Source organism: Dendropsophus ebraccatus, chromosome 15 (assembly GCF_027789765.1).
Source record: "Dendropsophus ebraccatus isolate aDenEbr1 chromosome 15, aDenEbr1.pat, whole genome shotgun sequence".
NCBI lineage: Eukaryota > Metazoa > Chordata > Amphibia > Anura > Hylidae > Dendropsophus > Dendropsophus ebraccatus.
Genome location: NC_091468.1, coordinates 48,149,860 through 48,176,357, shown reverse-complemented (window position 1 = coordinate 48,176,357; position 26,498 = coordinate 48,149,860). Strand labels below are relative to the sequence as shown.

General features: G+C 41.9%; 1 protein-coding gene across 2 annotated transcripts in view; it reads left to right on the top strand.

The window, feature by feature from the left end:
• The window catches only part of TMX4 (thioredoxin related transmembrane protein 4), a 55,600-nt gene extending 45,775 nt beyond the window's left edge, over positions 1-9,825 (top strand). For both annotated transcript variants that reach the window (XM_069954971.1, XM_069954970.1), the window contains exons 6-8: positions 1,458-1,559; positions 1,870-1,933; positions 7,573-9,825. In XM_069954971.1, the coding sequence (XP_069811072.1) occupies positions 1,458-1,559; positions 1,870-1,933; positions 7,573-7,907 (501 nt within the window). In that variant the 3' untranslated portion in view covers positions 7,908-9,825. The remainder of the gene's footprint in view (positions 1-1,457; positions 1,560-1,869; positions 1,934-7,572) is intronic.
• The last annotated feature ends 16,673 nt before the right edge of the window (positions 9,826-26,498 follow it).

Below are 26,498 nucleotides of genomic sequence, written 5' to 3'. Positions count from 1 at the left end.
TTAGCATTGTCGGGAGCACAGAACTCTGTATTCACCTGCTGAACCATGCTGGATGCTATGTCACTGAGGAACTCACGACCCCTTACCTAAACCTGAAGAATGACTTCACTCTTGTGATGGGACAATTATCTGAGAAGCCTTCATGATAACATTTCTGGTATTTTGTTGGGTGCAGCCATTGAACATGTAGATATCAGTATGGATAGGGATTTGCTAGCTGTTGGACTTCAAATCCTTCATTAGATACTGGTGCCGAGAGACGTCTCGACAACAAGCAAATGATAATGTACAGCTGCCAATATACTAAAGGCCGTATTACACCAGCCTGTCAGCTGGGAGCAGCAGGGTGGCCCACTGAAGTCAGTGGCGCTCTGTTGCCGCCTCTCCTGTTTCACAGGGCTGCAGACCGTGGCTGACAAAATCGTCAATATTCAACATGTTGAAAGACCACGATCAGCTGATATTGTGCATGTGCTGATCATTGCCTTTCACCATTACGTACACCATTACGCAGAATGATTATCGGCTGGCTGGTCAGTAATCGTCCAAGTAAACATGATAATCATTCAGTGTAATATGGCCTTTAGTATCGCGCTCGCCAATAAGTGCCCATGTTTCCATAGCAAGGATGGCTACCTCTGGTGTCACATTATCCCTGCTTGTAAATCAGGATTAGCATCTTTCCACTGATATCTACTGACAAGGGAGGGTCAGGACACTGCCATATCATGTGGCTTGTTCAACCAAAATAGTCTGCTTCGAACTTTCATCATATGTATGTGCTCTTAAAATGGGTTATAAAGGATTATTAAAAACTCAGCTACTTTCTTGCTGTGTGTGGTATCAGCTCCACTTACTTCAGTGAAACTGAGCTGCAAAGCACATCTAAACTGAGGACAGGAGCGGTGCTCTTTCTGGAAGAGAGCGGCCATGTTTCTCTAAGCCTAGACAACCCATTTAAAGTGTTTATCCCAATATTAAAAGTTATCGGCTATCTACAGAATAAGTGACAACTAGCTGATTGGGGGTGGTCTATCTGCTGGGACCCCCAGTGGTCATGAGAACACTGAATACTGTATCACTGCTCATGTTAGTTGTGTCTTGGCCTCAGAAACGGCTGTAAACTTTTTGAGAATGGCACATAGTACAGCCCATGACTGTATCTTCCCTTAGCAGGAATGTTTCTATCTCTTTTATATGTATTTTTTCCTTTTCTATTGAAGCACATAAGATATTATTTCTGCCCAGAAACACATACTGTACCTTCACAAGATGCATCCTGTACTGTAGGCATTGCAGCTGGAGTTACACAGAAGTCCTTGCTCCGTTATACAGTATATCTTCTGTGGTGTGCCACAGAGACATTGTAGAGTGCCGCTAATATAGTAACCACTCGATATTACAAATATTTACATCAAGTGGAAAATTTATGTCTTATCATATTGTTTCTTTTCCAGCAAACACACAACTACTTCACAGGACCTCTAGGAATTCCGGCTTGGGGCTCGTACATCATCTTTATTGTGGCCACTTTGGTGATCGGACTCATACTGGGTTTGGTAAGGCTTTGTCTTCACTTATCACCGCCATGGATTAAAGTTGTCTTGTAAATATTGAGATACAAAATTGTACAGTAAATGTCTAGACTACATTCTGTGCTATATTTATTAAAAAATAAAAAAAAAGTACAGGACCCCTTTAAATGACTGTACGTATATATTGTCAGTGTCCCACTGTCACAGTAGATCAGCGGCTATCTTTTCCACTGACAGGTAATACCTTTGTAATACAGAAGAAATAATTAAATTAGTATTGGACATTTTCGTCAGGATCTACTGACATCTTTTCCTTGATCTGTTTCCTATGCAGATACTGGTACTTCTAGCAGATTGCTTTTGTCCTGCTAAACCCAAGTATCAAGTAGTAAGATCCGGTAAGTATGCATTGCATCTTATACATTAGTGGTTTACCAGTTTATTTTTTTTTTCATTCCTTTCTCCCACTAGCCCTGCCCATCTCTTCTAAACTCTAATTGGCGTCTATTACCAATTCTCTCTCAAACAAGAAAACCCATACATTGTTGCTGGATCTTTCTGTGTTTTTTTTTTTTTTTTTTAACCGTCCCTCTGAGGTTTAGGTTCATATGCAGAAGGTGGTGAATGTTTCTATGGATGAACAAGCTAAAATTGAACAGATATTTAAGGTTAAAATTACTTATGGATAATACCTTGTGATAGGGTATAAGTGTCAGGTCGCAGGGGGCCAGCTACTGAATCCCCCCCCCCCCCCCCCCATGGTCTTATGAACAGGGTACTGATTGTTGCATGTGCGCTGCTGCTCCATACATTGTATAGAGAGCTGCTGGAGAAAGCCGACTACAACATTTCCTCTGCAGACAATGAATGGAGCAGCAGTGCATTCGCAAGACCAGGCATTTATCTGCTATCCTGTGGTTGGGGATAGGTGCGTTAAAATCAGAATAGCTCTTTTAGGATTTATAAGCACATTTACCTTTTACTGCATAAGACTTGTCCAGTGCTTTTATTTAAAGGGGTTCTCCGTGTTGGACAGTCCTTCCCAAAAGGCGTTTTTAAAGGAGAAGTCCGGCAAAATTTTTATTAAAGTATTGTATTGCCCCTCAAAAGTTATACAAATTACCAATATATTATGGGAAATGCTTATAAAGTGCTTTTTTCTCTCCACTTTCTACTGCATCAAGGATTAACTTCCTGGATAAAATGGTGATGTCACGACCCGACTCCCAGAGCTGTGCAGGCTGTGGGTGCTGGAGAGGTTGATGGCAGAGGGACACTGAGGGACGCAGGGCACTGGAGGGACACTGAGCATCCCTCTGTCATCATCCTCTCCAGCAGCCTGCACAGCTCTGGGAGTCGGGTCGTGACATCACCATTTTATCCAGGAAGTGACATCACCATGTTATCCAGGAAGTGAAGCCTTGATGCAGTAGTAAGTGCAGGGGAAAAAGCACTTTATAAGCATTTCCCATAAGAAGTGTATATTGGGGATTTGTATAACTTTTGGGTGTCAGTACAATAATTTAATAAATTTTTTCGACTGACTTCTCCTTTAACAAATTAGTGATTCCATTTTGGAAACTCCAGCATTCGTTTGTAAACTCTGAAGAATCCTAGTTCCTAGCAGTAACTATTAAGGTTCCCCGTTGCACCACCACAGGGGAAATTAAGCATTACCCAGTGACCTTTCAATTCAGTGGGCAGTCTGTGTAATACAGAATAGAACAGGTCCTCCAGAGAGAAAGCTGCTCTTCCAGATGGAGTGGCAGTGTGCATGATCCATTCATTGTCTATATGACTTCTGAACATTGGAGTGCTATACTAAGTTCCATAGAATGGAGTGGTGGCTGCGCATAGTGCTTCTTTCAGCCCATTTACAGAACAATTGACCTTGGGTCTTTTGATGGGTAAGGGTCCCTGTGGTCTACCCTAACTATCAGTTATCCCTTTCTTGTGTACAGGAGAGAACACCCCGAATACTACAATAGAGTATATTAAAATGTTTTCATCCCTTTAATATAATCTTATTTTTAATATGTTTGTCATTTTTTTATTATATTTTTATGCAGTTATTTTAGCCACATGGTTCTTCTTTAACACAGACAGCTAGTTTGTCTAAGGGCTCGTTCCCACTGAGGAAAGGTAGCGGAATTCCGCAACGGAATTGTCCGCCGCGGAATGCCGTTAGCCTCCCGCTCATAATGGGAGTCTATGGGAGGCGCGCGCTCCTGCCCTGTCCGCGCTGAAGAATGAACATGTTCATTCTTCAGCGCGGACAGGGCAGGAGCGCGCGCCTCCCATAGACTCCCATTATGAGCGGGAGGCTAACGGCATTCCGCGGCGGACAATTCCGTCGCGGAATTCCGCTACCTTTCCTCAGTGGGAACGAGCCCTAAATCAGTAACTACATTAGTATTATTAGAGTTATTCCAATGGAGTATGTGTATCTTCCTGCCTGTCAAACACACCATGCCTCAAAAGTTAGCCATTTCTTTATCTAAATCACTTAAGTTTTTTTTCCGTTTTTAACACTTGTCTCACTTCCTTTATACATTCTCTATCTCAGGTTTTTAGAAATAGACTGTCGTCCTGGTCAAATTGGTTTCTTTCTGTAAACCATAAAGCCACATTTGTTTGCTGAAGCTTCCATAATGCTCCTCTGATGACTATCTCCCCCTGCTTTGTATATAAGATCGCCTTTTAGAGTCCTTACATAAAAAAAAAGTCTATCTTTTACAGCCAAGTGCTGTTCATCATCGAGAGACAGCTGGAGAAGAACATTGATCCTTATCCGTATGTTTGTAGATAATGAATGACGATTCAGCTTAGATTGTATGTTCCTTATAAGTATTCTATTTGAGCTAGAATAATGATCTGTTTCTTCGCCTTCTCTACAGATACCATATGTAGATATAAACATCAAAGGCTTCTTCAGACTGTCAGGGGTTTTATATGCACATAACAGTGGAGGTGATTGCGCTTGGGTTTGGAATCCCATATGTTAAGCAGCTTCAGTCAGGACGGCAGAGCTAGAGCCTGCTGGGCATATATACCGCATGTATACTGCTATCCGATGCCCCACTGGGGTCATAGAGGAGGCCTACAGGACAAATGTATTCAACGTTTTAGAACTTTGTGTTCTTGTAGTCTGATCTGAAAAGGGTTGTCCTGGACCTTTAATTTGTAGTGTATCTTTTTAGTGTGTATGATCTTTGGTTACCAACTCCCTGGACCCCCACTGAATAGCAGATCAAATGTCCCACAGAGCTGTCTGAAGTGTCTTCATAGGCATATGTTTGATCTTGGATCTTCAGCTTTTGAGCTGAACTTTTTGAAATAAGAGAAACCCAAAAAACAAAAGCATATATATACACACTTACACATGAGTAGAAAGTGTCCACTGGGTTGGTCTGATTGCCTCAAATGCCCTACATTTACACCCGTCTTTTTGCTTACCTCCCATTCTTGTATTTGATTGACAGCCCGTGTGTAGGGGATAGAATTGCTGGGCGCTTAAAGTGTCGTATTCTTTTTTTTTTTTTTTTTTCTTTTGCAGAAATCAATAGTCCAGTCGATTTTAAGAGACTTTGTAATTGGGTTTATTAGGCAAATATGCCATTATCTGCATTCAAAAAGACTTTCCCCAGGTCCCCACCCTCCCTCCTCTCTCTCATTCACTGCTTTTTATCAGGAAATCTCAACTCTTTTACATTGAGCTCTGTCTAACCTATGGAGTGGGGAGGAGGGAGATTAGTTGCCAGCAAAGAACAAAGGATTACACAGCAGGACCTGTGTGAAAGCCGGTATTCAGGAGTCAGAGAGGTTAGTGCTGGCTTCAGAGGAGATAGCCCGGTGATGTAGCTGTAAATTAACTCTTTGTTGTCCTGTTTTGGTGCCTCCCTCCACTCCTCCCCTCTCCATAGGAAACAATGAAGACAGGGGGGGGAGCTTCAAACTGCTTTTTCATGATAAAAATGCGATTACAAAGTTTCTTAAAATCGTCTTTACTAATTATTTCTGCAAAAATTTTAAATGACAGTGACATTTTAAGGTCAGTTGCATACATTTTGAAAAAAAAAGCACACAATCAGAAGTTCTCAAATCTAATGGTATGCATGTGAAGGGGCATTCATCCTTTACCTGCGGTTAGCTTACACTGCTTAAAACCATCAGACAGATTAAACAAGCCATAGAAAGATTAGGCAAGCCTAAATCTGGCTATACACTTCAGGAATCTATGTAAACAAGAGGTAAAGTAGTGGCACTTACCAGTGAATTTCGTTGTGCAGGTATCTTTATTTCACTGACTCATGGACATGTACAGGGCGGACGCCAGGTTGGTGCAGCTTACAAGCTTGTTTCGCGCTTCTGCGCTTCAACAGACCCCTGTACATGTCCATGCGTGACTGAAATAAAGATACCTGCACAACGAAATTCACTGGTGAGTGCCACTACTTTACCTCTTGTTTACATTGTTGCCGGATGGGACTACATTTTTAGTGAGCACCCCAAGATGCATCATTCATGATGGGACTTAATGTCTTAGCCCCTACTCACACCTGTAGTGCCGATTTGTTTCTAATATCACTGACACTTCAGGAATCTAAATAGTGAAAAAAATAAAATAAAAAAACAGGGTACTTCTCACTCAGCGCTGCCCAAGGAAGACATCCAAGAGTTGCCAGATAGAATAAAGATGCAATTTATTCATAAAAAGCACAGAAATTGACGCGTTTCGGGCACAAGCAGGTCCCCTTTGTCAAAATAAGGTGCACCTGTTTTTTTTTTGTTTTTTTTTACTATTTATCTTCCACGGGCCCCGTAGCTGGGAGCATCCCGTTTGTGGTACAATCAGCTTTAGCAGCCCTCCTGCATCCTAGCCACTGTAAACCTTCTGCCACTCCACGGACCACCGTAATACTGGTACCCCCACGGACAGTGAGGGGTTATACGCATAAAGCCCAAGGGGCAAAAAGGTGATCAGCCTATTATTCTTCAATAATCGTCCCTTGTTTGATAGTATTACATGAGGCGCCGGGCCCTCTTTTTTTTCTTCTCTTTTTACTTCTACTTCAGGAATCTGCCAGCCAAATTCTTTTTTAGCTGACTGCTATCCCCCCCAATACACTTGTATGCTTGGCTCAGGCAAGCGTGCATTTGTTCTTAATCATCCTTTATCTCTCCTACGCTCAAAAGGACCGTCATAGTGACATCCAGCACCCTTCTTTTCCCTGACATTTCCTGTTCAGTCAGTGATTAGTTGGGGGGGAAGGTCAGAAACAACCCAAAGTATTGCTGAAAGAGTAGTAGTAGATACTTGGAGCAAACTTCCAGCAGTTGTAGTAGGTAAATCTACATTAACAGAATGTAACCTGTCTGGGGTATCCATTTATCTATCTTCTAATAAGAAGGGAAATACCAAAAGGGCAGACTAGATGGACCCAGTGGTCTTTTTCTGCCGACAACTGTCTGTGTTTCTACGTTGGTGGAGGGTCTAAAGCCCCCCCCCCCCCAACACACACACACGTATATAAGATGATGGGCTATTCTCGCAAAAATGTCAGAGGGTTTGCTGAAGGTGTATGGACAATTTAAATGGAAACTCCCACAAAAACATTTGACGTGTAGCGTGTTCTCTCTAAGCTTTGTCTGTGCAACCAGAATGGTCTATGAAAAGTTTATGGGAATGTCTTGTGTTGTGTACATGAAATGGTGAAGAACCCCTTGGCCATGTTCTTCTTCCCTTCTTCCCAGTGGAGGCCTCATCACCCAGACCCCACCAATTTTTTTTTTTTTTTTAAGTAGACAGGTAGACTATAAACCTACTGTAGTTGGATACTTTTTTTTTTTTTTTGAGTCCAGGACAGGAGACAAATACATCCTAACTTTTTATTTGGCTAAAAATTTATTTGACGCATGGAAACGCCCATTCAGCCAAACTCTAGACACCTCCTCATAAAGAATCGGTGATGGTTGTTGTGGTAAGACATAAGTTTAATAGCTACTAAATAATTTTTTATACTTTATTTTATTGCAGAGATAAACCAGGACGATGCTGAAATTTCAGACAAAGATCTGAAGGATTCTACAGAGGGATTAAAGGAAACGACTGACAATGAAGATGCAGTTGAAGAGGACAATGAAGGTGACAAGGGAAATAATGATGAAGAGGATGATGATGATGATGAAGCGGAAGACAGTGAAGAGGATAATTCTAACAGTGGTGCTAAGGATTCTCAGGAGGACTCAGCAGTGGAGAAATCTGACCCGGAAGATGAAGAACAGGACGGTCATCCTCACCCACCAAGCACACCAGAGACTGAGAGTGCCTTGAGGCATCGCAGAACTGAAGCTGCGGACAGTGGACAGTAGAACTTCATATTCCTATATATTTTTATCTTTATGGACCAAAGATATGTCTCCATTATTTTTGCTGCAGTTTTTATGGTGTGTTTTGTATTTTGCATGGAAACTTCCTTTTATTACAGTAACTTTGTAAGGGAGAAGGTTTTAGAAGTTGTGTTTAGGTCCATAGCACAAGACATGTTTATCAGTTCCATCCAGGTTTCACACATTGACACGTTACACCTGATACAGTATACACCAAATACTTTGGGGGAGATTTATTAGGCAGATACATCAGAACTCCCATTGTCCCAGAAACTGACTTACATGCCATTCCCCAAATTTTTAGACACCTTTTAGAAAGCGTCTAGAGAAAGGGTTGTGAAGTCCTGAAGCGAAATGTGAAATCCTACAATGTGCCAGATTTATTAATAAGGTGCTTGTTTGTTGTGGGGGGAAATATTGAAGTAAAGTAAGTCAACCTAGAGGTGGGGTTAGGAGAACTGTCTGACCTATCTGCCAAATCTATAATGCGGCATGCACTGCGGTAGATGTGGCACATATGACCATCTGGCCACCTGCTGCTGATCCCCACCAGTTTCAGTAGTGTTGGTTGGTCTTTGCTGTCAGAGCTTCCTGTTTTCCATCCCAACACTTTAGAAGTGCCCACTCGGCCAATCACTAGTTGTGGTGAATCGCAGCTGCGGCCTATGATTGGTTGAGCAGGCATTTCCTATGTGTCAATAAAGCACAGACATCCGGGACTGACACTAACTGAATGGCACTGCTGGAGATGGGCAGCAGGTGTGTACATGTGTGTTGGTTTTTTTTTACACCCTGAGTAGCTTTTAAGGTAAAGATATTTCCCCAAAGTAGCCCCAAAATAAATTTCCCCCATTGTATCTTGTGAAGTAAGAGATTTGCTATACAGTTTTTGTAGTTTATGTATGTTTACAGTGTTTATGTTATTTTTGCTTTTTTTTGGCCTTTTTGCTACAGTGCTTAAAGGGGTGTTCCAGCTTCCCAGGCACTGTATATATAGTATATGATAAAATATGGATATTTTTTTACTTGTTTTGCACAGTTAAATAAATCTTTTATGTGAGGCTTAACTTAAGTAACCCTTTTGTCTCCCGTCTTGTGATGTAAGTGACAGACACATTACATCAATCACATCTGAAGATCCTGAGCGTGACCTGTATTAGTATAAGTAGTAGTTTTAGCATAAGCTCCCTAGTCATTGTGGGGCGCTGGATTAGCTTCTATCCTGGGAAAATCAGCTCATAGTCCCAAGCCCTGTTCCTGGCACCCCTGGCAAGCTTAGGGACCCCCATTCAGATAACTGGCCATCCATCCAAGTTTTTTGTTTACTGCATTGCCAGGGTGTATAATTAATCCTAGACTTATGCACTTACCAGTAAAGTTTCTCGGATTTTATAGTTTTTATTATATGCATTCAATAACTGGGAACACATGTCATATATCACAGTAAGTGATATTAAGCTGATGTCACTGACCACATGCTGGGAGACGTTACTTACGTATATGTATACGGCTTTCTGTCTAACTTTGATGTGTATCATCCTTATAGATTGGATATACAAGGAAAATTATTAAAATAGACAAACCCTTCATGTGCATCCAGTATTGGGAAATAGAAGTGCTCCCAGTGCAATGTCTGATGTAAACCTTTCTTATATAGCCCAGGAGTATAATACTGCAAGTGGTCTATTTTTTTATTATACAATTAAAGGGGTATTCTAAGTTTATATAAGATATCTCCTATGCTTAATATAGGACATGTGTAATATTGCAAGGGATTAGAGATGAGCGAACCGGGTTCGGGTTCGAGTCCATCTGAACCTGAACGTTCGGCACTTGATTAGCGGTGGCTGCTGAACTTGGATAAAGCTCTAAGGTTGTCTGGAAAACATGGATACAGCCAATGACTATATCCATGATTTCCACATAGCCTTAGGGCTTTATCCAACTTGAGCAGCCACCGCTAATCAAATGCCGAAAGTTCGGGTTCAGATGGACTCGTGCATGCTCGAGGTTCGCTCATCTCTACAAGGGATTCAATTGCTGAGACACCCTGTGATCATCAAAACGGGCTCCAAGTGTTTGTTATAATTGGGGTAGCAATGCACCATTCATTGTCTATGGAGCTGTTGGTGATAGTTAAAGTGACTCTGTGCCCACAGTCTGCCCCCCCCCCCCAAAAAAAGGAAAGCTGCTTGTACCTTCGGATAGCTGCTTTTAATCTAAGATCTGTCCTGGGGTCCGTGCGGCAGGTGATGCAGTTATTGTCCTATTAAAAAAAACGTTTAAACTTGCAGCTCTGTGCCAAACTGGCGTGGCCTAGAGTGTCTGTGCCCTAGGCCTGCACCTCCCTTCTGTCCTCCTCCCCGCCCTCACCATCATTAGGAATGCTCGAGGCAGATTGTCTCCTATTCATCACCTGTCTGGACACTGCACAGGTGCTTGATCGTTAAGGCATCGGTGCAGTGTTCTGTCAAGTGATGAATAGAAAAAAACCTGCTCAGGGGCATTCCTAATGGTGAAAAGGGTGGGGAGGAGGGACGGAGAGGCAGTGCAAGCCTAGGGCAAAGACACTCTAGGCCACGCCAATTCGACACAGGGCTGCAAATTTAAAAGTTTTTTGTTGGACAATAACTGCATCACCTGCCGAACGGACCCCAGGACAGATCATGGATTTAAAGCAGCTATCTGAAGGTACAAGCGGTTAGGAGGGGGAAGATTGTGGGTACAGAGTCGCTTCAAAGGGGTTATCCAGTGCTACAAAAACATAGCCACTTTCTTCCAGATACAACACCACTCTTGTCTCCAGGTCAGGTGTAGGTTTGCAATTAGGCTTCAGTAGAACTAAGTTACAAAACCTGCACCCAAACTGGAGACGAGTGGGGCTGTCTCTGGAAGAAAGTGGCCATGTTTTTGTAGTGCTGATAACCCCTTTAAGCACAATGCTCTGTTGCCATTGGCAGCTCCATAGACAGTGAATGGAGCAGTGATATGTATGGGGGGGGGGCTCCAGCAGTCGGACCCCCTGCGATCTGACACTTATTCTCTGCCCTGGGGATAGGTTACTTTAACTCTGAATACCCCTATCATAACCTTTATTTGCCTAAACTGGAATTCTGCTTTGTTTCTAAATTTGGTACCATTGTTTTAGAACAACTAGAAGACAATTGTATTTGTTATCGTTGAGGTTTTTTTTGATTATTATTATTATTGTTGTTGAAGGGTAATCTGGGAATATGAAGAGATAAAGTTTAAATTTTGTTTTCAGTTTGAACAAGTAAGTATTGGAATAATCCTGTTTTTATAGATCGATGGATCTTCAACAAGATTTTTTTTATATGTATATATTTTAATGGCTTTGAAAGCTTTGATGTCTTTCTATCGCTTTTTGCACAAAAGGTAAAAAGGTGAAGAGGAATACGATTGGTTGTAGTGCGAGCCTTTAGTATTCACAGTTCAGGAGAAAAGATGTTTACATTGGCTTTAGGGCCCCATTTGGTCCTTTATGGCAGTGATCTCCAACCTGTGACCCTCTAGATCAGGGATGGGGAACCTTCAGCCCTCCAGCTGTTGCAAAACTACAATTCCCATCGTGCCTGGACATGCTAAAGCTTTGGCTGTCCAGGCATGATGGGAATTGTAGTTTTGCAACAGCTAAAGGGCCGAAGGTTCCCCATCCCTGCTCTAGATGTTGGCTGTCCGGGCATGATGGGAGTTCACTGCCTTAAAGGTAATTGTAATGTACATATTTTTAATCCATGCCAGTGTCAGGCGCAGTACTTTAACCTCGCATAATCCAAACTGTAAACATATATTACCTGTAGCTTTCATATAGCTTTAGAGTTTGCATTTTATGGAATATTAGTTAAGTCTTCCCTTTTTAGCTTGTAGGAAAAATACTATAGTGTAATTTAATAGAGCAGGTTTATAGACTAGATCATCATACTATTAGCTGAGTTTGTAGCTTTTCCTCTATGCAATAAATCCGATGTTGCTTGTGGGAGTTTGCACTGCGCCATCTTGTGGTAGTGAGTGAGAATTACAATGGAAATCACATTGCAATAAAGCTCTTTAAAGCAAAGCTCATTGCTTCTTCATTATATTTAATTAAAATAGTAGTACAAGGTAGAATATCACGTGAAATTAATCTTTACCTGTGTGTTAAACAAAATACCTATTACATGTGTTCATTTAGGGATCATATGGTTTGCGGCAATTCTCTTTAATCATGGATGCATCCAGACCTGTGTTCCAGATTGCTATTACAGCCTCCATATAGGTTCCTAACCAGCTTTTGTTTTAGTTTAGTTTTAGTTTTTTTTACCCTCTATTCGGTAGAGATCAGTTCACCGTACAGTGCTGACTATCCAGGAAGGATTGTGAAACATTTGTGGTGTTGGTGCAGTAGAGTGACAGCTTTGTAATACACTGTTTTCTTGTGTCTGGAAATATTTTCAGTGCTCACTAACAGGAAAAAGTTGGGAAGTACTGGTTTACACCAGATCATGTTAGGACATGTGTTTACAGTTTTAGCAGTGGGGTTTTGTGACACGAGTTCCTCTGAACATCCATGTGTCTCCATGGTTAGAGACTATATAAAGATCCCCTGTGTGTAGTCTTATCCAGCAGTCATACTTCTCCCCCTTCTATCTTTAGGGATTCTGCAGCATTCTCTCCACACATCTGCGTTCTCTCTAAACTTGTACACAACCCATGTGACTCTCCTTTTTTAGATTCCCTATGTGTAGTTGGTGTTAGCTGCCCTCCATGTATGCTTTCCCTACTCTCCACCTGAGCTGCAGTCCTTTCATTTGTTATTACATTTTTACAGTTTTCAATGGCATTCTCAGAGTAAAGCTGTTCATACACCTTTAACACTGGTTCAGCCAGCAGCACTTTGTCCTTATTCACCTATCCACCAACACACTTTGCTAAATCCTAATTGGGTGTTCAGTGGAACATGCAGTTAATTTGCAATCTGTAAAATTATTACTCTAAAAGTTCAATGAGGGAGAACTAGTGGTTGAGTTTTGTGCAACATTATATTTTTTTTGAGTTATTAAGCTATATACTTACCCACCCAGTTTATGCCCCCCCCCCAAAAAAAAAAAAATAAAATAAAATAAAATGAAAAAAAAAAAAAAAAGAGGCTACCTTGAAGACAATATAGGCTGTAATTCATGCTCCAAACCGCTGACCCATGAGATAGCTGTTAGATCAAGGAGACATGGTACCTTTTGTATATGTGTCTGTGCTTCCAGAACATAGAAGAATGCTTTTATACCCCTGTGTAAATGCTTTGCCTGGTACCTAAACTGCTATGGGGTGTAAAACCTCCAAGAATCCCTCCTATACTGGATTCTGCCTCCAGCTGACTATCAATCAAGCAGGAATAGGGATGGCAGGGCGAGAGTGTAGGATTTCCTACACACCTCTCTGATGATTTGCACTGGAAAATAAAGTAATCTTTGTACATTATGGAAGCACAGACAGGTATATAAAAGGTAACAAGCATCTCCTTGACCTAGTAGTTCTCTAACCGTGTCAGCAGGTGATTTAAAGGGTACCTATGATTTAAAAATCTTCTAACATGTCATAGCGAAATGTCATGTAGTCATGTAGTGTTTGTATCAGTTGGGGTCCGGGTATCGAGATCCCTATGGAACTTCCAGTACAGCGATTACCAGAAGTTCTATAGGGCTCCATTATAATTCTGTCCACTGCTAGTTTAACAGTGGACTGAGATGAAGGGGCTGCCCCTTCATTCTAATGAGTGGTGGGGGGCTCAGCACCTGGACCCCGACCTTCTTACTTGTCAGAAATTTGTTTAAATAATTTAAAAAAAATTACAAAATCCTGGACATAAAAGATCCTATGTAAAAAGTTGGAGTTACACTTCTTATAATGTGTTCTACTCACTCAATATAAACCTATAAGAAGTAAAGCTTTGTACATTTGCATCACTTTGGTCTTGGTCAGATGAATGGCCTTGTTGGTCTCTCCGGGAGCACGTTTCACTAAGCCGGCCGCGTTCTAGTTCTTCTAGTAGTAAAAATCTGACATCATGAGCTTCACTTGTAATAACATTAGAGAACAGTAAAGAGAAAAAAAAAAGTGGAATTATTCTGAAATCCTAAAGCCACAAGCACATAGAGAAATCTAGAAGAGTCTGAGGCCACTGTGCATGGATGTGCACACAATACCGCCCTTGTCCATGACCTCTACCTGGTTTATTTAAAATTCTGCAAGGAAATGTGAAGTGAGGGATTAAAGTTCTTTAGATTAGGGGTTTTCGACTTTGCAGACAGAAAATATATTCAAATCAAACTATTTTTCTTAAAAAAAAAAGTTAAAAAAAAAAAAAAAAAAAGTCAAGCGAGCGGGATAAGTGAGCGGTTTCAGAGGTTATATTATTACTGTTTAATATGAGCCTCATCTGGCATGCATTACCGCAGAGCACAAACTGGCATGGGAAAACAGTTGACTCTGACCACAGCTGTTGGGATAGGAAGTTAATAGTTAGGGAGTTAAAAAGAGTTTGAGAAAACTAAATGTGCCCTCTGTTTACAGGCCCAGATGCACGCTGACATTAACCAGTGGCACAAACAATAAGCTCTTGCAAACTAGAAACACTCCTTGCCCGGCATGAAATATGTCTCGCAGGGCTTTAAAGATCCAGCATGGATTTTTTTTTGCAATAAACAAAACATTTTGTAAGCTACATTAGCGTGTATGAAAGAGTCACACTACAGGACAAGGGAGGTTTATGGTGTGTTATATTAGCCGATGTGACCTGGCTAATACAGAACAGCCATCCCACATCCCCTGCTGCGATTTATTTCATGTAGCGAAGCCCACAGGAACACTGTGGTTATGTGAGTCTGTGGGACAAAGTACAAAAATAGTGTGTTGGCAGCTGAATTAAACAATGATGTTCTCAGTTTGTACTCACTGCCGGTGTTCGGTTTATCTTGGGGCCACGTATTGTTTGTCGTAAAAATAACCTGGAAACGTCAACTTTTATCGTATGTTCTTTCTTGCTTCACACAGACTTTTTTTTTTTTTTTAAGGGCTTCTTTTTGCTTGTCCAAAAGGCATCAATTATTTTTTGTTTTTTTGAGGGAGGGGGAGGGGTTCTTTTATAGCAAAGCCTATTTGAAAAATGGCAGAAAATTTTATATCCAGAGCATGCTGCTTGTTAAAGTTGTTAAAGCAAACACCATTGACCCAAAAGGAAGAACAATGTACTGTGTTAATATTTTACTGTAGAATTAAAGGGAATCTGTCAGCTGTAATTCAGGGTTAAAATTGCTGACACCGTTCGATAGCTGTTAAGTCAATGGGACACATGGGGGGAGATTTATCAGACATGGTGTAAAGTGAAACTGGCTCAGTTGCCCCTAGCAACCAATCAGATTCCACCTTCCATTTCTCACAGACTGCTTTTTCTCACCTGCTTTTTCTATAAAAAAAACAAAAAGTCTGTTGTTGCCGTGATATAATAGATTTCAAGGCAATGCATTGAAGGCAATAGAATGACGGATGTCTAATGCACACAATGTTTTAAATAACGGACGGCTTGGACGTCAAAATAATAATCATGACCAGTGGCGGATTATAATATGGGCGGTATGGGCGGCCGCCCGAGGCTCCGGGGGGGCCTATGCCGCCCACATTATTACTATGCATGATGTTACACAGCAGGACATCACTTTTGGGGCCCAATGGGCCCCTGAGTGATGTGCTGCTGTGGCGCGCTGTCCCTGGAGTCCGCAAACCGCCGCTACCCCCCCCCCCGTAACTCCCCCCCGTAACTCCCGTTGCGGCACTTAGCCTCACTTAGGACAGGAGAGCTGCTCCAGGTGGGCGGGACGCAGCGCAGCCGTCAGAGGAAGCTGGTGATGCTGCAGGAAGTGAGCACCACCGCAGCCAGCAGTCTGGGGCCCTGTTTCCTCCCCCATCTGCTCTCCTCTGCTGTCGGTGCATGGGAGGAGGAGGGGAGGAAGAACCCGGTGCCGGGACTAGGAGGAAGATGGAGGAGGGAGGCATGGAGCTGCTGTCTGCTGACAAGCAGCAGCTTCTTCATAATAAGTGAGTGTGTGTGTGTGTGTGTGGTGTCTGTTACACTGGGTCAGGCTGTATACTGTGTGTGTGGTGTTTGTTACACTGGGTCAGGCTGTATACTGTGTGTGGTATTACACTGGGTCAGGCTGTATACTGTGTGTGGTGTTACACTGGGTCAGGCTGTATACTGTGTGTGGTGTTACACTGGGTCAGGCTGTATACTGTGTGGTGTTACACTGGGTAAGGCTGTATACTGTGTGTGGTGTTACACTGGGTCAGGCTGTATACTGTGTGTGGTGTTACACTGGGTCAGGTTGTATACTGTGTGTGGTGTTACACTGGGTCAGGCTGTATACTGTGTGTGGAGTTACACTGGGTCAGGCTGTATACTGTGTGTGGTGTTAGACTGGGTCAGGCTGTATACTGTGTGTGGTGTTACACTGGGTCAGGCTGTATACTGCGTGTGGTGTTACACTGGGTCAGGCTGTATACTGTGTGTGGTGTTAGACTGGGTCAGGCTGTATACTGTGTGTGGTGTTACACTGGGTCAGGTTGTATACTGTGTGTGGTGTTACACTGGGTCAGGCTGTATACTGTGTGTGGAGTTACACTGGGTCAGGCTGTATACTGTGTGTGTGGTATTACACTGGGTCAGGCTGTATACTGTGTGTGGTATTACACTGGGTCAGGCTGTATACTGTGTGTGGTGTTACACTGGGTCAGGTTGTATACTGTGTGTGGTGTTACACTGGGTCAGGCTGTATACTGTGTGCAGTGTTACACTGGGTCAGGCTGTATACTGTGTGTGGTGTTACACTGGGTCAGGCTGTATACTGTGTGTGGAGTTACACTGGGTCAGGCTGTATACTGTGTGTGGTGTTAGACTGGGTCAGGCTGTATACTGTGTGTGTGGTGTTACACTGGGTCAGGCTGTATACTGCGTGTGGTGTTACACTGGGTCAGGCTGTATACTGCGTGTGGTGTTACACTGGGTCAGGCTGTATACTACGTGTGGTGTTACACTGGGTCAGGCTGTATACTGCGTGTGGTGTTACACTGGGTCAGGCTGTATACTGTGTGTGGTGTCTGTTACACTGGGTCAGGCTGTATACTGTGTGTGTGTGTGCACACACACGCGCCTGTCTCTGTGTATGAGAACTGTGGATGTAAACATGCAGTGTGGAAGTGTATGTGTATAAAGTGTGTTTCTGTATGTAATGTGCTCAGTAAATGTACTATGTGTGTTTAAAGGATGTATGTACACATGTACAGTATGTGTATATGATGTATGCATGTAGTGTGTGTGTATATGATGTATGTATATGGCGTATGCATGTACAGTATGTGTATGTGATATGTATATGTGTATGCATGTACAGTATGTGTGTATGTGATATGTATATGTGTATGCATGTACAGTATGTGTGTATGTGATATGTATATGTGTATGCATGTACAGTATGGGTGTATATGATGTATGTATATGTGCATGCATGTACAGTATGGGTGTATATGATGTATGTATATGTGCATGCATGTACTGTATGGGTGTATATGATGTATGTATATGTGTATGCATGTACAGTATGGGTGTATATGATGTATGTGTATGCATTACAGTATGTGTGTAAATGATTTAACTGTATGCATGCACAGTATGTATATGGTGTATGTATGCATGCACAGTATATGTGTATACAATGTATGTATATGGTGTATGTATGTACATTATATGTGTAGATGTAAGCCCCAGAGAAGAGCAGAAACATTGACAGGTTATCCCTAGAACTACAACCTCCATCATGCCATGTTAACACTTCATGATGGGAGTTGTAGTTATGCAGTCTCTGTCTCTCCAGATTGCAGCACTACAATCTCCATCATGTCTACTGGCAGCTCATGATGGGAGTTGTAGTTTTGAAGTCTTCTGTCTCTCCAGGTTACGGCACTACAACCTCATCATGGCCTGCTGGCAGTTCATGATGGGAGTTGTTTTTCAGCTGGGGTCGGTTGTGTACGAAGTGGAAGGAGGGGGGCCCAGGTAGGGGGGACAGCCCGGGGCCCAGGGTACATTTAATCCGCCACTGATCATGACAATTATTTTCAGATGTTTTTTCCAAACAGTGGACTTTTTTTGTTGTTGTTCACGCACAGTTTTTCTTTTTTCACCGTCCTTTCACCATTTTTACTATTAAATTCAATGGACTTTTTAATTAAAGACACATCCAAAAAATTAGTCCACCTAAACTAGAATAATATACCAACAGCTGTCATTGCATTGACAGGCAGCCAACCAGCGAAATGACAGATGTAATTTTTTTTTCCTTTTAAAAAAACGGAGAGGAAAAAATGTGTGAGCATAGCACAAAAATGCTTAAAACTTAAGTTAATTTTAGTAGTATGCACTTTTTCCCTTACACATTACAGTACATTTTTATAGCACTTTTTGCACAAAAACAGTGTGACTTTTTGAAAAGTCGCAAAGAATAAATGTCTTTTACCATGCCCCCTTTACAAAAGCTGCACCCATTATATTGAGACCCCCCGCCTTGTTGGATGAGATTTATTTAAAAAAAGAACCCCACCTTCCCCTTATACAGAGAGGAAAAACGTTACTTTATTTTTTTTAACTGTGATCCCCTTTAGTGTCAATTATTTGATCCTGAGAACCATTTGGGTTTATTGGAAAAAGTTAAAATATTTTTTTGACTACAAAACTTATTTTCAACTGCCCAATGCACATATAGTAGTAAATAAAGTTAGGCTAATATATTTCTGTAGCCTTTCATGCTTCCTGTGTAACGCACACCCTGTAATAAACTTTTTGTTCCTAATGTACACTATAGCACAAAATTAACTTTTTCAACCTCCCACCATGAGACTTCTATGGCGGTAAAGGGTGGAGTCATAGTGAGAAAGATGTAGGGGTGAGGGTTAGATAGAGCTGGCTGAATTTCTAGCTAGAGTGTATAGTGGGAACAGAAAATCCATTACAGAATGTACTATACACAGGAAGTGGGACAATGAAGACAACAGATGCAAAAGGGAATCATATAATACCACAGAAAGGTAGTAAAATTACTTTATTTGCTAAAATACATTAATTTATTCATTGAAATTAGGTTGTACTGTCGGAAAACAGGGCTTATGATTGAGCCCTGGACACTTTGTGTGCCACAGTAAACAGAATAAATAAATGAGGTACTTGCATGTTCAGGAAAGTATCTGAAATAGCCTCTGAATTCAGTACGGCCTGAACCCAGAGACATGGTATGACCCATAGACTTATCCTGAGCCGTAATATAGCTTCAGCCGGGAGAATTAATTTTCCCTTCTAACATAGATGAGCTAATATTTTGAATGTTTTTGTTTGTTCATTTATCTTCGGCTACACCAATTAGACCAGTTCTAGAAGTCTGGAAGCTGGCAGAACGATTCATCTCCACAAAGTACCATCCACTAATATCTTAACAAATGTAAAAGCAATTTCCTTCTGTCTAGTCAGCGACGATTTCTCTTCATGTTTTCAGAACTGAATCATCTGTCTTCTTCTACCTTATTACTTGTACCCACACGTTATACATTATTATTACATTATGATAATCACATAGTAACCTCATAAAAGTGAAATGCCATATTCATAAGCAAATTACAGGGGGAAAAAAATCTGTGAAGAAAACTTCTTAAAGAGACGGGAGAATCAATATTCTGATGAAATAAAAAGGCATTGAGAAAGTATCACCCACACCAAGAACAAAATATTATAATAAAGTATAATCTTTTATATACGGACATGGAGATAAAGGAGCTGCTGCACCTCACACCTATGGCTGACACTAATGCCTCTCGGCTACATTTAAGAACCAACGCCAGGATGTTGGTATATAATTTGATCAAACCATTACTGCCTCATGTACCACGTGCAGGTCTCCTGGCCCACCTGAGTTCCTAAACTAAATCAACACTGTGTCGGTCAGCGACCACCAGCCCCACAAAGTGAGTGTAAGCAGGGAAGGAAGGCCACGGAATGGCCCTGCAACCCCTCTGTCACAGGACCAAACCCCAAGGGCCCCCAAACCCAGCAGGCACCGCCGGCGGAGAAAGCGTCCATCTTTAATCTTTTATATAATCATAGACCCTTGGACCACCTTCACATATCTGTAGCTGTCCGCAATTGCTCGGTCCTATTCATAGAGGTAAGTGATCTGGCCCTTTTATGGATTAAAAAAATTATGGACGTGTAAAAAGGTCTATTGGAAGTAATAGGTGCTATCTAGAGATGAGCGAACTGGGTTCGGGTTCGAGTCGATCCGAACCCGAACGATCGGCATTTGATTAGCGGGCGCTGCTGAACTTGGATAAAGCTCTAAGATTGTCTGGAAAACATGGATACAGCCAATGACTATATCCATGATTTCCACATAGCCTTAGGGCTTTATCCAACTTCAGCAGCCACCGCTAATTAAATGCCGAAAGGTCGGGTTCGGATCAGCTCGAGCATACTCAAGGTTCGCTCATCTCTAGTGCTATCCTGTCCACAATTATAGATCTGTTATTGCAGACAGTGTAATGCTGATATGGGACAGGGGCCTAATACAGTTCTTAAATTATGTCTGACATATCCAAGCTGAAAAATAATCTGCGACTCCAGATAACAGGTGAAAATGTCAGAATAGGTAACAGATTTGTAAAGCCGAGTACTAATATAGTCCTTCTTATTAATACCTAAATGCATATAAATGAAACATGATGAATACACTATGTAGTAGTAAATTATCATAGAAAAATATGCATATAAAAGGTACAATGTCAAAGTCTAGTCTGCTACATACTAGAGTATATAGGAGATCAGCACCACCCCACATGTATTGCCATGTATCCCCAGCTTCCTCAGGGGGTCTGAACCTAGTGTCCAGTCTCTTTATATACCTGTACTGATGTAACTGAAAGCACCTTGCTTATCACAGTGTGTTACGTCCCCCCGGGATGCATGCGAGTCCACCCTCCAGGTAATATTTAAATTTAATAATCAGTGCATGATTGTAGAGAACTGTCATCCAGGGCTGTATTAACAGCTGCTGCTGCCCTAGGCAATAAACCTGAAGACGCCCCATCTACACGCACCTATTGGCGATACCAGACATGACCAATACCACCATACCCCCCACCCCCTCGGAAAAGACACCAGATTTACTGGCAAGTCTGAACCAGAGGAGGGAAACTAAAAAAATAAAAACGAAAACAATTTTTTTTCTGTCCCCCTGCTCCCTGGTGCTGCCCTAGGCACCAGAACACGGGTGCCTAGTGGTAAATACGGCCCTGCTGTCATCATCGAATCCCTATCACATGATATTGTAGGATTTAAAGGGCATGTATAAATATTTTCTTTTACGTATTGGAGTCGGATACTAAAAGTTGTTTCTTTTACGCTAATCTGTTTCTATTTTCTGACTGTCATTTTTTTATTTTAATTTTTTGTACATTGTATCCATGTTTTCCAGCCTGTCCTGACACTTCTCTACTTTCTCCACGGAGCAGGCAGCTGGATTCAAAAGTCGATCATTTAGCTTAGTATAAATCGAGCTTCGCTCATCTCACGTTGTCATGTCTGATGAGTCATGTTTTTTACTTCATTGAATAAATCAGTGCTTCTCAATTCCAGTCCTCAGGCCTCACCAACAGGTCATGTTTTGAAGATATTACATATAAAGAACACCTGTGCTAATACCTGATGCACTGAGTATAATTATATCACCTGTGAAATACTAAGGAAATCCTCAAAACATGACCTGTTGGTGAGGCCCAAGGACTGGAATTGAGAAGCACTGGAATAGATGGATGTTTGTGTGTCAGGTGAGAAACGTTAGAGAACAAACACCAAGCAACAATTGCTGGGAGAACACATCCTGGGGGGGGGGTCAGTGTGATGGTCTGGGGAATGTTTTCGTACCATTCTCTGGGCTAGTTCATCCATGGGAAAGTCATGCTTAACCAATTTGAGATCATCTTCTCTGGGCCAGGTGGGATCTTCCATCAAGACAACGCAATTGGTTGGAAGAGCATGACCAAGACTTCCAAATACTACCCTGACCCCCTAATTCTGCAGACCTGAACCCATCTGTAGGACCACCTGTGGATTCACAGGTGGCTGTGAGATACACTGCAGTCAACGTAGCTCCAGATACCTGTGAGAACCTACCATGATCTTACTGAGGCACCTCCAACCCATTTGGTACTGCACATAGCGATTACTCTAGATAGTAGTTGGTGATCATAATATTATGAGTTGACTGTGTATGTTACTATGTGATTTAGTTTTTTTTAATGAAAAATAACTTCAGACCTGGACTTGTAAGATTGTTATTTTTAGTAATGAAGTCCATTAAGAAACAGGTAATAATGGAAAACATCCATTAGGCTCTATTATGCTTTCCATCTCATGCATTTAACGCAGAAGCCTGAACATAGCCTTGTATTCTATATGGAACACCCAATTATTCTGAAATAAAACACATTGCATCTTTTGTCTTTTTTTTTTTTTTTTTTTTTTGCTGCACTGTTTTATCTCCCTTCAGCTACAGAGACAGATTAGACAAGAATACAAAGTTACTTTACCTTTTCTTTCTTGATTTCTGAATGAAAACAGCAAAGCCTCGTACACACAACAGTCATGCGTACTAGGGAATATACAGTGGTACATGACGTCCCTTAGGACAATGGAGCATGCAGATGGAGGGTCGAATTAGACCTGTCAGGTCAGCTCAAACTTTCGGCAGGTTTGCTCAAGGTTTGCATTTACTAGGATGTATGCAAAGGTTCCACTCTTTCACTTGTTTCTCCCACTCATGACCAGTACCCCTGCAGCTCACACTGACTCTTTTCACTGCGGCTGCCCTCTGCCCTTTTTGAATCTCTACACTTGCTTACTGAGCCTATAACTGTTCAGCAAGGGCTGCTCATACATTTTAGTGATGTCCATGCAGCCCTTGCCTTATGTATAAAGTTTATTATTTTACTCCTAACGGTCCATGCTCCACGATGTTCTTCCACCTTCTGCCCACTCCGCTGGAAGTTCTGAGCCAGTCTCTGATGGGACAGTGCCATGACCAGACTGGCTTTGAAGTTCCATTGTTGGCTGCAGGGAGCTGGCAGACGTGGAAACCTCCATGTGATCACTTTGGGACTGGCACAAACTGCTCTTCGCTCTGTTCCCACATAGGCACGTTAATGTATGTCCATTTAGCAGAAAGTTACTGTTAATGCATATACAGTAATGCCCATGGCATGAGACAGGTACAGAAGCAAAGCCTTTGCCATCAGTGGCAGATGCCTGCTTTTTCAGCAGCTCAAATCCCTTCTTCAGAAAAATAGTCCATCATACAGTTGCACTATTATTAGGAAGAAGGGAGTTGAGCTCCTGAAACATGTCATTTCTGTGCTTTTTAAGAATAAATTAGTATTTTATTAATTCCACGCATGTTGGATATTCTTGGGACAGCGCCTCATCCTTGCAAGCCTCTCAAAAATTAAGCCCTCAGATAGATCAATGATAGAACCAAAAAGTTATTATCTGCGAAAAATGGCAACTGTCAATTCTGATGTGTCATACTGATATGCAGTGGGTCTGATGAGTGGGGTCTTGGTGATGAGATCCCCGCCAATCACTAGACAAATGTTCATGTGCCTGTTCTGAGTTTTTTGTGAAATTTTTTTTTTTTTAAGCTAAACTACATAATATTGGGGAAAATGTTATCTTTCATTTTTGGGGCCCAGCGTTAAAAACTTTGCTCAAACACCTGTTGGGTCAACATGCTTAGTACCGGTCTGAATGAATTCCTTGAGGGGTCTAGTTTCCCAAATGGACTTATGTCTTGGAGGTTTCATCCTACTGGTTACATTCCAGCAAAATCTGCGCAAATGGTGCTCCCTCCCATCTAAGTCATGTCATGCATCCAAAAAGCATTTTATGATGAAATATGGGGTACTGCTTTACTTAGATATTGCTGAATACATTTTTGGGGTGCGTATATCCTTTTGTTCTATAGGTACTTATTATAGGTTCCAAAAGTTCAGATTATAAGAAAAAAAATTCAATTTTAGTTTCCACGGCCTAATGCTAAACACTTTCCTCAAACACCTGGGGATGAACTAAAGGGTTAACAAACATAGCAACACAGTAACATAGTTATTAAGGTTAAAAAAAGACAACAGTCCATTAACTTAAACCTACGTAAACCCTGGCAAAAACCCTTATGAGGCAGATGCCAATTGCCCCATCACAGGGACAAAAATTCCTTCCCAACTCCAAAGTGCCCCTAAGACATCTTTTTTTCTAAACTAAATAGCCCCAAGCTTGATAGCCTGTCTTGGTACTGTAACCCACCCATTCCCTTAATGACTTTGGTCGCTTCCTCCTCTGCACCTGCTCCAGTTTAGTCACGTCCTTCTTCTATACTGGTGCTCAAAACTGTACACAGTATTCCTTATGTGGTCTGACCAGTGATTTGTAAAGAGGCAAAACTATATTCTCATCTTTAGCATCTATGCCTCTTCTGATGCATTCTTTTATTTTATTAGCCTTGGCAGCCGCGGCCTGGTACTGATCACTAAAGTTGAGTTTACTGTCCACCAATACCCCCAGGTCGTTTCAGAAGTAGTTTTACCCAGTGTTTTATTATTTAGCTTCTAACTGTATTTATTATTTCTTCGGCCCAAGTGCATACATTTATCCATATTAAACTCCATTTGCCATTTCTCTGCCCAGGCCTTCAGCTTCCCTAAATCGCTGGGATTATTTGATTGCCCCCCGTGACACCGTCACGTGTTTCTAAACGTCAGTGAGCTAGCCAGACCTTCCTCCGGGAAGGAACAACCAAGCCAAGGAATGGCTTCAGTCAAGGAAACCACCCAAGCAAGGTATTCATCGACAGACAGCTGTTTCGGGGTGTTTGCCCCTCATCAGTGTGAAGTAGGATTCTGGCTAGAGGTCAACCAGCATCCATTTTTTTACTAGGTGTTGCTCCCACTAGCCAGAATCCTACTCCACACTGACGAGGGGCAACCACCCAGAAACAGCTGTCTGTGGATGGATATCTTGCTTGAGTGGTTTCCTTGACTGGAGACATTACTTGGCTTGGTTGTTCCTTCCTGGAGGAAGCTGGAGAATAGGATGCTGGATCACAGCTGCACTGGTAAGTATGTACTGCTTTGTGATATGGAAATATATGTATATCCATGATTTCAGTTTCCTTTATCATTATCAGCATCATATCCCCTATTCCCTGTTTACACAGGAAGATGTGTGGCTGATGATGATAAATTTTAAAGCAAGTTTTAAATACACCATCAGCCTATGATCAGACGTTTTTCTTAGCTGATCGCTGTCACTTTTACATGGGTTGATTATCAGCCGCTTAAGGGTTTCTTGCATATCTCCTAGCCGTTACTTGTATAAAGTCCTTTATCTCTGGTGCTTTCAAGAGGGTGCCTGGTAAACTTGGTAAAAAATTTTTGTTCAAATATTTTTATATTTCTTGCCTTGAAGGCATGTTTAAACGAAATATACAAAAATTTGAACAAAAAAATGAAAAAGGTTTCTGTGGGAGATATCCCGTCAGGTAATGAAGGTGTATGGCCACCTTAACCCAAGCACCACAAGGTGCTTGTTTGAACGCCAAACTCGATCAAACACCCGGATGCCGATTGAGCACTATGCTTGCTTACTCATCACTAGTTACATCATAAGTGCTCAAGTCCATGTTTAATGTTTAAGCTTCTTCCAAATGTTCTTGGTCCATACAGAGACTTTGCACAGAGCAGAGTAAGCGCTGGGCCCTGCCGTGCTATGTGTCTCCTTTCTTTGTGTACACTGTGTGCTGAATACATTGGAAGAAACTTGCACACGGGACTGTGGTCTTTAAGGGAATGTACCATCACGCCTGGGTTGAAGCACTGGAGGTGGGCTGAACCACTGAGTCATACAGGGGTGGGGGTTTCCTCCCACTGGGGGTGGTTCAGCCTGCCTCCAGTGCTTCAGCCCAAGCCTGATGGTACATTCCCTTTAAGGGTATGTTCACACTTACCGGATCCGCAGCTGATTTTCTGCTGTGGATCCGCAGCAGATTTCATTTAAATTACTGAACATAGCATCAAATCTGCACCATCAAATCTGCTGCAGATCTGCTGCGGATCCTGTAGGTGTGAACGCACCCTAAAGCAGTTTTCTAGGGAAAGCCCATTGAAGATAGACCATCAATAGTTGACTAGCCATCACAGGAATGTACAGAGCCAGAAGCCTAGATTATATTTATTGTGTAGTGGTATAATTTTGAAGGTATTGGGATCAGCGCTGCAGTATGAAGGCACCCCCTGCTGCCTACTGTACAAAACTGCAGTCTCTAGCTCAGAATGCTGTTGAAGTTCATTAAAGCAGCTATGGAGAACAGTTAATGAGTGGCGGTGTCAATAGGTCATCAGATGGGTCATCACTTGATTTTCCTTGAAAAACCCTTT